A 13,584-nucleotide genomic window follows, 5' to 3' on the forward strand; every position below is an offset into this window, starting at 1 on the left:
TCGGGCACAGAGGGACAGAATGGGAGAAAAGGGACGAAACAGGCTGTAGGCTGTGACAGGAAAATAAACACCTACAATGTCCAGAACAGTCAAGGCCTGTTCCTTTTTGGGAGGGATTGTTGTGACGCCACAGTGCAGTTTGCAGATGGAGGGAACATGTTGGGCACATGGCAGCCATGATGAACTGATTCATTCATTCATTCTTTACTGCACGCATGTGCATCTGTTCTTTAAAATGACTAGCTTCGAATTCGCAGCTGTGTCTGCTCCTCCATTACGCGAGACTGATAGAAAGGGTCCACAGTCAGTCAGTCAGTCAGTCAGGCCATCAATAATCTACAGTATGCTGATGTGAACAATGTTGTCTCCGCACCGCTCAAGTGGCCCTGTCAGCAGTGCTGATTTATGCTTGAACACGCTGAAGTGCACACATGTATGCTCATCTATGCAGCCATGCGCACACTGACCACACATGCACATTTCAGCTGTGTCCATTTCTCTCTTTGGAAAATCGTGTTGGCTGAGAATATTTGCTTGAAAAGCTCAAATCTGGTGATGTGTGATCCCATGAAAAGACCAAAACCAGCAATTCATTGACCCGAATCCCAAGTACTAGCCTGAACAATTTAGTCCTGTTTAAATGGTGTTTTCTACAACTGTCCTACACTTCAGTATATTTTAAGGTATTTGTACTTTGAATGTTTTCACATGCTACTATAAACTTCGCTACGTACTTTTAATACAGTTAATACAGGAATACAGTACTTTTAACTTCACTACAATTATCTGGCTGATTTTTTAAGCACAACATATGAACATGTACACGTACAGCTGAAACAATTAGGTAAATAAAGTAGAGTGAGCGTCTGAAATGTGAGAATTTGCTGCTTTTCGCTCTTAACAATTTAAATGTATTTTTTATACTTTCGATGTTTGGATTGTTTGAACAAAACAAACGTGAAGTTGATGGCATTTCTCACTACTTTAAGAATTTTTACAAACCAAACAATCAATCGATTAATACTGAAAATAATCCATAAAATTCCTCCATAATTAAAATAATACTATAGTTGCAGTTCTATACAAAATAGATCAAAATGAGCTCCACCTCAACCAGCTACAACAGTAAAATCCCGCTTTTGCATTAATGCATGAGTACTTCTAATCTGGGGATATAATCCATAATGTTAGAACAGTCACAGTCATTTTTCTGCATTGAGTACTTTTACTTTTAACACGTTAAGTGCATTTTCCAGATTACACTCACATACTTTTACCTAAGAAACATTTTCGATGCAGGACTTCTTGTTACTTGTGTTTTCTTAAGCAGAGGTTGTAAATGCTTGTTCACCCAAGTACAGACTGGTGAAGTCAGAAAGTGTGGAGACGTGGATAAACAGTCTTATTCTTTAACTTTTCTGTGAAAAGAGACGAGTTAAACACAGGAAGTCTAAAAATACACTTTAGAAAAAAGAACTGTGTCATTTAAATTATTACAGCACCATCAGCAGCAGTGCTGCACAGGGGGGTTAAATTAGTCAATTAATGGTGTTTCTCTCTCCACTATGTACTGTGGGGGTCTGCGGTTCTGCTGTTCTTCTTTGCTGGTGCAGTTTGTCTGTTTCTTTTTGAAACAGTGATGACAGACCTTTGTTTTCACACTTGACATTTTGACTTGTCATAGCAAGAAAATCACACTTTCAATTCGAGCGCGCTAATAAGTGTGACCTTGAAACTGCAGCAGCTAAATGGAATTCAGTCATCATTAATTTTATTACCGTCAGTTGTGCTTTTCCTATGGTGACATGTCAAAAATGCCTCGTGTGAAATGTGAAAAACCTTTAACCTGGCACCTCTCTGTGCCATCTTCTCATGGGATGCTTACGTACGTTTAACTCGTGTTCACTGAAAGCAAACTGGCCCAGTGTACTCAGAGTGCTGCATCCATCCTGCTCCAGTGTTGCACTCTCCCATTGCTGCAGTGTTTTATCTTTCTGAATGAGGATCAATGGGGAGGCCCTGCCCAGAATGACAATGACCATCAGTGGAGATTTACATTCACCACTAGAGGGAGATGATGTATTTACAATCTTCGCTGCAGCATCAGGCCCGGGGAGGGCTCCTAATATCATCTAATAAGTCTCGTGTTAGGCAGCCGGAGCAGTCCTGATGCAGTATAAGAGGAGCAGGGGCAGTTTTACATGTTCACTCAGGTGGACGTGGCTTCAGCAGCCGGGGAGAGCTGAGGTTTTATCTGTGCCCTCAGGGAACACCGGGGCAGAGTGTTGCATCAGTGGCCCTGCTGGGTTTTGTGCAGTGGGGTGCAGCGATGCAGATGGAGATGGACAGTATAGAGCTGACACAGGACATTATATCATGTCAGAGATTTGTTGCTGTTCTGTAACTGCTTCACAGAAACTCCCCGTTGAGTAAGTCCCAGGTGGACACGGTTTACAATATTCATTGCTGCTGATAAAAACTGTGCACTCATGTAGACGGACTTAAATGTAAAGACCAGAATAACAACTTCACTTGATTTCAGCAAGCACAGATGCTGCACCAGCTCAAGAAAGAGCAGTAAGCTCTTCCTAAGCAGTTTGTAATTCTGTAAATTTGTGTGCTAATGGGCGAGAAAGTGAGCTTGAATTTCAATTATTTGCACAGGTTAAAATCAAATGACGTCCAGCTAACAATGAAAACTAATCTGCACGGAAAGGGAAAAAAGCGCAAAAGGAGCTTAATGATTCGCATCTCTTTTAAATGTTATGCAAGACTTTCAGGAGGATACACGATGAAAAGGAGTTCCATACGTTAGGACTCTGCTTGTGAAATGATCAGCTGACTTTGTAATTGAAAAGTTAATCTGTGTATTACTTTAAAATTAACACCTGAAATGATCTTTAAGATATAGAATTCATGCTTGCAAAACTAATGTACATTTCTTTAAGGTGTGTGAGTTGCAATGCTAAAAAAAAAGAAGACATTTTTGAAGATGAAAAATGTATGAAGCTATAGAAAATGTACTTGTATACCCTTAATACCAATAATATGTTGCAGTATGAGGAGTAATGTAGAATATGTCATATTACATAACTTCAGTGGAGCATTTTCAATGTGAAATAGCTCCATCGTTTGGACATTATCATTAACTACAGGGCTTGATAAATTATGCCATGGACTGAATGAAAGTGACATGGCTCCAGTCTACTCCATCTCCATAATTAACTGTGAATGTCATCACTCAGTGGTTGAATAAAGCTGTGCTGCAGTGGGGTGGGTGTGCGTAGCACAGGGAGCATAAAGAAGACAGACATCATGTAAATTCAGTTTTTAATCAACATTTGAAAACAAATTGGACAAATGAAAGACTGTTTTTGCTTTTTATAAACTAGGTGTGGTTTTTAGGTTTTAAATCATTTAAGAAATCACATTTTTTTTCCAGAGAGAGAGGGGAAAAAGAGAAATTAAATGACACAGTGACACTGAGAAAGCAGGTTTCAGAAAGTAAGGACTAACATCTCGTAAGTGTTACCACTGACACAATCTCTCTTCAGCGCTCTTAAGCAACCCAAGGTATCAAATGAAAGCAGTCTCAGTGTGAACACGTGGTCCTCAGAGAATCAAGGGCAGAAGACGAGGGAGATGAGAGAAAAGCAGATTTAGTCTAAGCACGCACAGTTTCTAATGTCCCATCAACAACCTCTTCGGTTTAGCGAAAACCCCCCAACAGCTAAACATAATAAAATAATGAGAGCTTACCACTAAAATGTGAAATGATTTCATTCATTTGTTGAAATTTAATTAAGTGTATGATGATAATTCTTTGCCTGCAGGCCTTAATTTATTCAATGAGCTACTGCAGCATTAGGTTTAGTTTTACTTCTTTTGTGTGGGCAAGCCATCGTTGACCAATTTATCTAGTTTTTTAACAAATGAGGCTGAAAACTGGCAGAACAGAGAGAAGTTATGGGGTTTTGGTTTCACTCTGCAGTACAACAGGAGTCATGCGTATTAGTCATGTATTTATTTGGTCTTGTCAAAGAGGTGAGACGTTGAAGAAATAAAAAAAACAAAAAACAACTGGGTCCAACACATCTTAAATCCCAAATCTGAGGGGAAATGAGGAAAGTGAAGAATGGTAATGCAAGGCTGAAGTACAAGATAGTGACACCATGAACATACAGACATCATTGATAGAGGGGCAAGCCGAATTGTTTTTCTTTTGCGAATTGACGTGTAATAACATTAAGGCTTTTTGGTAAGGAAGAGATAAATCCACGATTAAAAACCAATCTGTTCTCCCCATCTTCCTTATGAATTAACCCAGATCTGAACTGCTGAGACAAAAACGATCTCCCCTGTTAAAAGCTGTGCACAAAAGATGGACGTGAAAAAAAAGTTAGAGAAAATACAAAAAGGAAGGAAAGAAAATGCTCTTTTCTGCAGTTGGTGTTATTCTGCGGCCAGAATACAAGGTGATATTACAGCTCAAGTCAGTGAAGCTACACACAGTATTGTAACAATTACAGTTAACATTCAGATAAAGTCCAATCAGACAACAGATTCTCTGACACTCGTCCTGAGGGGGGCAGTAGTCTGATGAAAATGAAGAAACATGAAGAAATGATTTGAGTCCAAACGGAAAAAACCAAACAAACAAAAATGAGGACTCTCCTCTCGCCTTTCTAATGATTGGGGCAAAATGGAAGTGGATGTTACAGCTACTGTTTATCTACATTAGATGGTCAAACAAAAATGCCCTCATCTTGCTCTCCATCTACCCCCACATCTCCCTTTCACAAATAAACACTCCTGTTTTCTCGACCCCTCTTCTCACTCAGAATAGTCCAGTTAGTTCCCGACTGTAACTCCTTCCTAATGTACTTAAAACAGGCTACCTCCATTTAAATACAAACCTTGAAGTGTGGCACCCCCCTCCCACCCTAAATGACATCCCTGTCTCACAAAGTATAAAAATTGTTGACCCCACCCTGGACCTATTATTACACACATTTTCAAAAATCTTTGACTCCCCACCCACCCAGCTACACCCTCACCACCCAAACCTAGCCCCCTTAGTGATGGACTGAATATAAACCCTCCCCCTTCTCCTCTTCCAATTCCAAATATGTTTTAACTGACAGACATTTCACGTAGATCTCAAATGGCACATTGATATCACCGCAACCATTTGCCAAATTAATACTCCAAGATCTACCTGAAATGCTGCAAATCAATTGGGGGGGGCTGATTTGGAAATGGGCAGCACACATTCTCTCCCTCCCTCCCTCCCTCCCCCATCCCCTCATCTCTTCATGCCTCCTCTACCAGAAGTCTCGGCGGTGATAAGCGTCCGGATCGCAGTATTTGGTCACCACCACCCTGTTGGCGAACTTCCTTCCTGTCAGCCCCTGCATGGCCTTCTGGGAGTCAAAAACTGACATGAACTCCACAAAGATCTGCAGAAGAGTGGGAGAGAAAGATTGCAATGATGAGATACCACTTTTCATGACCTCTAACTCAGGACGAATGAAATGCTGATGTGACAGCTCCTACCTTGCCGGTCCCAGGCACCTCCAGGCCGTCCACGGGTCGAGGTATCTCAATGCTCTTAACTTGACCGTACTTGCTGCACTCGTCCCTGACGTCCTCCACGATCTCCTCATATTCTTCATCATCCAGCAGCTCCTCTGGGGCCACCATGTTCATCAGGCACAGCACCTCAGTGGGCAGGCCACCCATCTGAGTCACTGAGCTGTTCAGACCTGGCACCTGCAGTGTCACTGGGGTCTGGTTTATACTAGTCTGGAAGCACAAACAACGGTAACAACAGGGTTAATGGCATGTTTTTGCAATACGATTCAACTCTTTCAGTTTACACTGAAAATGATTCTGTATCCTTAGGAAGTTCTGATTCTGTGAACATAACAGCTACTTAACAACGTGCTCCAGGTATTAAAACTAGCTGCAGGACATCATTCCCTGCTGCTGCCACTTTTCACAAAGCCCTTAATCTATTGGTTGACCTATAATACAAAACATTTTCTAATTCACCTCTTGATAGCTTGTTTTGGTTAGAATCAACTCATATCCCTTTCAACATTAGGGGTCAGGGAAGGGGGGGCTGGAATTAAAATTAGCTTTTTAAAACAGCTTATAATAACTTCTTTTATATCCATCTGAAAATACATACAGGAGTACTTTTAGCAGCATTTATCTAGGACAAATAATTATGAAAAGTGTCTGAAAGTGTATTGCATCACATCTTAGGTTGCTCTCTGACAGCATAAGGCACAGAATATATTATGAATGATGAGTGTTAAAGACCGAGGGTTCACTGTAGCTCCCTGCTATAAAGCAAGTGATCACAAGTTTAAAAGCCACTTCATGCAGTGCTCAGCATGTAGCTCGTGCCATGAAACCACACAAGACACTGCAGCAGGAAGAGTTTCAGCAACAGCTGGTGTATATGCACAATGTTTTCTTGGACTACAGTAAGTAAGTTACTGAGCAGGAAATGTTTAACATGCTCAGCTGTAAGCAGTGTGTCTGGGATTGTAGCAGAAAAATCGCTACAATAGATTAAATCAGTAATGTGCCTTTATTAATTTTAGCAACTCTAAAAGAGCATCCAGCCTCCCACCACCCTGCTGTGTCATCTGTCCAGCGTTTGGACACTCACCAGAGTGGCGTTCTTGGATCCCACACTGGCTCTCTGCACCAGGAGCTTCTTGTCTCCCAGCTGCATGCCGTTCAGCCCAGCGATAGCCTGTGACAACATTGAGGTTTTAAATTATACGGTCAGAAGTCCACACAGCTGTGGAAGTTTAAGATGACTTTGTAGTTTCTGGAAAAACTATCATAAATGTCCTATAGACATCTTTTGTCTGTCACATTGGGTACCTGGTCATTAAGGTTGACATCAACATATTCACAAAAGGCGTATCCTTTAGATAAGCCTGTGGCACTGTCCTTCACCAGGTTGAAGGCCTTCAGGGGACCAAATGACGTCAGCAGCTCCTTCACCTGACATACACAAGACAAGAGAGTGAGTGAAAGTTCAGTGATTTCCAAAAACCTCCACTGACTCAGACGTTCCAGATGTGAATAGCACAACTCAGTACTGACACCGATGACAGGGCAATATCGCTGCTAACATCAAAGCATAGTACCTTTCTCCTCTTATCATTTCTCCTTCAGTGTTTTACCTGTCACTCTGCTGTCATGCTTCAATAAAGGTGAAAATTAAAATTAAAAATAAAAATCACCTGTACTAACTGCTATAGTAAGTTAATGCGGTTTTAGAAAGAAATGTATGTGTAGTACACTGCAGCCCAGTTTAGAGGCAAAGCTGTTTCATGCAGAAACACTGACCTGGTCATCATTCAGGTAGTTAGGCAAGCCGCCAATGAAAAGCTTGTGAGCAGAGTCGGGCACCACTGTAGACACCACACCTAGAGGAGACATTAAGAGAGCAGTAAGACACGTACATAATAAAGCATAGGGAGCAAGCTCCTGTAACAAATGAATTGCTGATGACTTATGAATTATGCCACAAGTACTGAGAGTTAAAAACCATTAATTGTCTGTGTACCAGGCACATAGACACTGGGGTTTTCGCTCATGCCAGGCAGAGGCTGGTAATCATGGGGACGACGAATCTTGAGACTCTGGCCTTGAAAGATGATGCCATCAAAGGCCATAGCCTGTGTTGTTTCGTCCACTGAACGGAACTACACGCAAACAAATTCACAGGTGATTAAACAGCTCTGATCATTATTAATATCTTACCAAAAGTGCTCTTTAAACATGGCTTAATAGACACACACCCAGGAAGAACAAATGACATGTTGAGTGTTATCTCACCTCAAGGAAGGCAAAATTCTTATCCTGGTTGATCTGTACTGCAAGGACAGGGTTTCCAGGGGCCTGAGTAAGACCACCCAAACGCATCTGGGCATTGAAGAAGTCCATCATGGATTCCTACACAAACAAGAGGGAAGGAGTTAAGGAACAGAGTTATTTTAATTAATGGGGAAGTTATTAAAAACACAAGGATGAAATAGTCACATTGAGTAGTCTAACAAACTTGGACTCAAAAGCCAAATGCTGTCCTGTTCCTTACCTCTGTGATACCAAATGGGATGTTGCCCACATAGAGCCGACGGGCCTGCCGGGTCATCTGGCTGCCCACTACAGGTACAGGGGTGGGAGTAACAGCCAGGCCATCTGGAGTCATGGTCGGCAGGAGGGCTGTGGCTGGGATCTGGCCCGCAGCTGGAGCAAAAAGCCAGACAAGAAAGATTCAACAATCTCATTATGTGTATACTCTAATCATACTATAGCTTGATGTGCATATCACTGGCGTGTTACAGTAATTAAATGCCACACTACAGTAGTACAACACTTTTGGTAATGACAAAATACATTTCCCACTGTGAAACTACAAAGCCTATTCAGACGAATCAAACAAGAAAAGAAAACTGAGACATTACCTTGCATGGCTTTGTACTGCATGGGAGTGATGTGTTCAAAACCAGGTGGAGGGACATCCCAGTACTTCTTCACCTTCTTCTTCTTCTCACGGTGTGGAGAACGGCTGTTGGGAGGAAGAGAGGACGAGTATAATACAAGTAGAACAATCAACACGTAAGAGATATCTCACATTAGCACAGCGGTTAACTACTAGATCCAATGATGGGTCACATCTCCACAAATGTAGTACAAAATCTAGCAACTTTTGGGGGGGACTGCATCAATCAAGACTTTGTAAACTTGTTAACATGATAGTAAAGGGAACAGAAGGGATAGAAAACCCCACCCAGGGAGACATTTACACAATGTGTCAATAGTACATAGAATCAGAGGCAGGTCATTAAATTGCAGTTGTTGCAATAATGCACAAACTGGCTTTGTGTTAGTTTGCTGTATTACCTTCCAGCATTGTCCTGGGGGTAGCTGGATGGTGAGCTGAAATGACATTGGAAGGGTTTCACATTTCTCTCAAATCAACCATGACATTCACCAACATTTCCACAAATTTTGAAACTGAATTTCTATGACCACCACCAAATACAAAAAGCTGTCAGGAGCCTTCAAAATATCCTTTTCTAAAAGCACAAAATCCCTTCATATTCAGATAACAATCCAGTGCATTCGGTGAGCCTCACAGCTGACGTACAATAACATTTGTGAACAACTAATGATACAAGGAAAGCAGAAAGGATATCCTCAAAAACACAAAGCAGATGCAAGGGGAGGGTTTGACTTTTACAGCCTCTGCCCAAGTGCTCACACTGAGTGACCACTACTAACTTATTTTAAATTGACAGTGAGAGACACAAAGCAGCAGTCAGGCAAGAGGTCACACTCACAACCAACAACAAGAGAGTCGGCAAGCTTTACAAAAGTCCATGTTAGAAATAACGTATTCAAACAGTCACTATGCAAATATGCAGCTTCAAAATGTTAAATTTGCCTTATACAACCATAATCCATAGATTTGACAGTCGGTACCAGATTTACTGAAACACATCATTTTCAAAGGATATCATCCTCAACACGAAATAATGTCCAAAAAGACGTGCAGGTGTTATGTGTCCAGCAGCGAACATGTTTCCCTGACAACAAACAGGCTTGTCACTGTTGTAGGTGGTTATCAGCTGTGTTGGTAGTGCTCTGGGCAGAACTTGCACCAGTATGAAAATTTTTCTGCAACCACAAGCCTAAAAAATTCTATCACAGTGCCGCTTAGACGAATCATGAGACGATCACACACATACTGCATGGCTGCAGGTGTCACAGACATCTGATGTTATGCAATACTGGAGTGAATGTGCAAGGAATATAAAATGACAAAGCAATTCTTCCCGTATGAGTTTTATTAATACCAGCCTGTGGGATTTTTGATCATAGGATGGATCTGAAATTCCTTAAAAAAATGTAATCTTGTTGTTCTGTGTTAAATTATCAGGAACATAAAAGAGGTGGCGGCAGCTGTCACTTTGTGTATTTAAAAGTCTGTCCCATGCACTTCAGGCAAAATTATTACAATGTCATTAGCACCTGTGACAGAGAGCTTAGGGACAGAGAACACAAGAATAACATCATCCAAAATAGACTATATGAAAGTCAACTTGGTAGTGAAATTTTAAAGCCCACCTAGCCCAGTCTTAAGTCAGTAAAACAAAATAAAACACAATGATCTATGGCTATATTTTACACTCACAACTTCATGCAGACAAGATCAACCCTTGAAATCTTAAATGGACGGGGGGAGGCTTGGAAGTATAGGCTTTAATTTTTTATTTTATTTTAATCAATACTAATAGATCAGTGTCATTTTCTGTGTCCGTTTGCTTGAGTTTGGAATTTGTAGCCACCTACATTACAGTAGGCGACTGGTTAGGTGCCAATACCGAGTCGAGGGTGTAGCGAAGACATGCTGATGTGGCATAAACGCATGTATGCCTGCACACTCGAGAGTGGTGCCGAACTCCAAAAAGTGTGTGCATACTAATGTACATCTGTGTGACATTTGCTTTGAGCCATGTAATGAACTAATCATGAAACAGCCTGAGAATGGGGGTAGGGGAGAAAAAAGGAGATTCTTCGAATCGATATGGTAAAAAACATTCTTAGTGGTGGCACTCAATAGAATGAAACACTTGGTTTTTATCCGGCTGTAATTTAATGAACTGCAAGGCCAGTCAAGAGAGATGATGATATGACACATTAGTTTTCAAGGCTTACTGGTAGAGGTGTAGTATAAAGGCACTAACCTGCGTCTGTGTCTGCGCTCCTTACTGTCCCCACGGCGATCCCTGCTGCGTCTATCCCTGTCTCTGCTCCTCCTTTTCCTCTCTCTGCTACGGCTGCGGGAGGAGGACCGGCGGTGGTGGCGGTTCTCTTTGTCCCTTTCAGCTGTAGGAATAGAGTGCTTAGCAACTTACGGAAAGGTTTATAAATGCAATACACAGCTAGTCGGTGGAACAATGAAAACATGGCAACACATAGATAATAACTGTCAAGTGAAATAGATGTATAGCTTATATTACTTAATTTGCGTATGGAGTCAATAAAGTGTTATCTTACGTCAAAGACTCTTTATGATAAGGCCACATCTTTTATAGTGGTGGTATGCTGGATATTTACCAATCAATGCAATGTACCGATTCTTCATAAAATAGAAAACTAGACAAAAAGATGTATGCTAATCGACCTTCACGATCAAAGTGTCATAATGTGTAATTTAGCGAGCGTATAAACTCACGCTACACTACCCAGGTGCAGTACATTGAGTGTAAATATAAGTAGGTTAAAGAGAGCTTAATGTGGGATAAGGGTAGTGGCTATGTTGGTGGCGTTACCGGCTGGGCGCCAGAAAGCTGCAGGCAATAATAGGTAAATAGTGCTAGAAATGTTCACTGGACACAGCAGCTGCAAAGAACGAATGCTAACTGCCTCACTCATTCTGTCAGCTGGCACAGACAGGAAGATTACCACGATATAGACCTCCCCTGCCTTATAGAAACATTTCAAATTACCTTGATACAATTTAGCAAGCTATCGATGTTCAGATATTACAGACGCCTAACATTATTTTATAGAATCAGCACGACATATTTGATCAAACAAGCAACAGTAACTTCCAACCAAATAGCATCTCAAATGGTGTCAAGACAGTGGGCTAATAATGTAGCTTACAGTGTTCCAGCAAATAGACATATCCATGGTTGGCTAATATGATAGCAGCAATTCCACTCGAAAGTACCACCATTATTCAAGATTGCTAAAGTGTGACCAATTCATTTACCTTGTTTGTTTTCGGATAGCTGTCTTTCAAATTCGTCGAAGTCCGACATCTCTGTCTGTTGAGGGCTACTACGCTTTCAGCGACTGCGTTGTTCAGTTGGCGGTGGCTAGCTTAAGCTAGCAACAAAGTGCACAACACTTTTATTTAACAAGTGCCTCGATGATGTAGCTCAAATAAGTTTGCTTCAACTAGCAGCCTACGCAACAACACAACTACAAAATACTTTAATCCAGCACACACACTCGTGGTGTGGTATTCATCTACAACGTAACAGGCAAAATAACTGAGAAAGAAAACGTGTTCGCATGGGTTAGCCTGCTAATGTTAGCTAAGTAGCTTGTAGCAAAGTCCAGAAGAATAGGCCTGCTGCTCCAGACACTGGTGTGGAAGCTCGTTAGCTAGTTAGCTAGCTAGTACGAAAGCCGAATGAATGAGACTCTTTTCAAAGCCAAATACAAAACCCAGGCGGTTACTGGCCTATAAGGCGCAGTTATTTGACTTTAGAAGTCAAATGTATACGCTTTTGAATGTTTTAAGCCAAGCGAAAACAATAAAGATTTCCGTATGCCCGCTTTTTTGCTCCGTCTCCCAGGTACCCCGTGACACCGGAAGTTGATGAAGGACAGATTTCCGGTGAGTGAAAAAGACGCCCAGAGGCACGAACTAAGCTTCAGGGTCACACAGATGAAGAGGGAGGTTTCACCTTCTTCCAATTTCTTTTTCTTTTTTATTTTAGAAGCTGCTGAATATGTGATATCTAAAGTGGAATAGGGGTTTTAAATTTCTGTTAACCAGTTTCAAGTCTTGGCAAGTTAAGATAGGAACGTTTCAAAACCTTAACACAGGATTTGGAGTCTTGAACAAATCGTTTATGTTTTTTTGTTTGAAAAAAGATGGGACACGTTATTCATCGCAATTCGTCAGATTTATTGAAAGTCAAAAAATTTTGTAATGGGTTTATCAAATTAACAAAAAATATTCACAAACTCGTTATCTCATATGATATTCAGTGTTTTCCTCCAGAGTTCTCACTACATTGATTTAACTGGAGAAACTGGGAATTACAAGTCAAAGTGCTCAAAATAAAGCCACAGTTTCTTTAAGCTGAAAGACCTTTTACTGAACAATGTAATTTCCCAGATTGTGATGCTTCAAAATGAAAAATAATAATAATTTTTGGACATAATTTTATAACAGTACAAAAAACACTTGAAGTCCCAAACCATAAGCATTTTTTCAGTGAGTGGTGATGTTGGCTTTTACAGATTAATAAATCTACATTTTTGTAAGAAATCAAATACCTTAATGACATTTGATTCTAACTGTACATTTGTTGAATGATAGACATTGTTTCAGTGAGATACACGTTTCACTCAATATACATAAATATGACACATAAAAATGAGACAGATTATTGTTTTTTAACACATGGCACCCTGGTATGATTTTGAAATGTCTGCTTAACACTTGCACTTAACCTTAGATTGCTTGCTTTTTAGCCACATGAACAATCAGACAGTGAACACTGTGTAACTTGTGCAGTTTAGAGTGCCTATGTCTGATTATTGAGATATGAAAATTTAAGCCAAGAGTCACTGTATTCCATTGTAACCTAACCTGTTTTAATGTAAGAGATCTTATCATTTCACGACACTGGTATACCACACATTGTCATACAATATAATCAACATATCTGTTGCTTTGAAAATTACGAATTTTGACAAGACCTCTATAATCTACAGACCATCAAAGTGCTCTTTTCACATGCA

The 13,584-nt window shown here is 40.7% G+C and overlaps 1 protein-coding gene across 4 annotated transcripts; it reads right to left on the reverse strand.

The window, feature by feature from the left end:
- Nucleotides 1-3,313: 3,313 nt before the first annotated feature.
- Nucleotides 3,314-12,432, reverse strand: u2af2a (U2 small nuclear RNA auxiliary factor 2a). Of its 4 annotated transcripts, none has more exons than XM_070966378.1 (12): nt 11,816-12,432; nt 10,782-10,923; nt 8,935-8,970; nt 8,496-8,599; nt 8,126-8,277; nt 7,867-7,983; nt 7,595-7,733; nt 7,375-7,454; nt 6,904-7,026; nt 6,683-6,769; nt 5,557-5,805; nt 3,314-5,459 (listed from the first exon to the last, which is right to left on the reverse strand). In XM_070966378.1, exons 1-12 carry the CDS (start codon nt 11,862-11,864, stop codon nt 5,325-5,327), a joined length of 1,413 nt encoding a protein of 470 aa, XP_070822479.1. In that variant the 5' UTR covers nt 11,865-12,432; the 3' UTR covers nt 3,314-5,324. The 4 variants fall into 4 exon arrangements, with proteins under 4 accessions (XP_070822479.1, XP_070822478.1, XP_070822481.1 ...); XM_070966377.1 differs by having other exon boundaries at nt 7,577-7,733; XM_070966380.1 differs by lacking the exon at nt 8,935-8,970.
- Between the last annotated feature and the right edge of the window lie 1,152 nt (nt 12,433-13,584).

Source organism: Chaetodon trifascialis, chromosome 7 (genome assembly GCF_039877785.1).
Source record: "Chaetodon trifascialis isolate fChaTrf1 chromosome 7, fChaTrf1.hap1, whole genome shotgun sequence".
NCBI lineage: Eukaryota > Metazoa > Chordata > Actinopteri > Chaetodontiformes > Chaetodontidae > Chaetodon > Chaetodon trifascialis.

Coding starts and splice junctions, on each gene's coding strand:
- u2af2a (XM_070966377.1), bottom strand. CDS start 11,864: ATGTCGGACTTCGACGAATTTGAAAGACAGCTATCCGAAAACAAACAA. Junction 7,734..7,866: donor AGAATTTTGCCTTCCTTGAG/GTGAGATAACAC, acceptor GTTTGCGTGTAG/TTCCGTTCAGTGGACGAAAC. Junction 7,455..7,576: donor TGGTACACAGACAATTAATG/GTTTTTAACTCT, acceptor TGTCTCCTCTAG/GTGTGGTGTCTACAGTGGTG.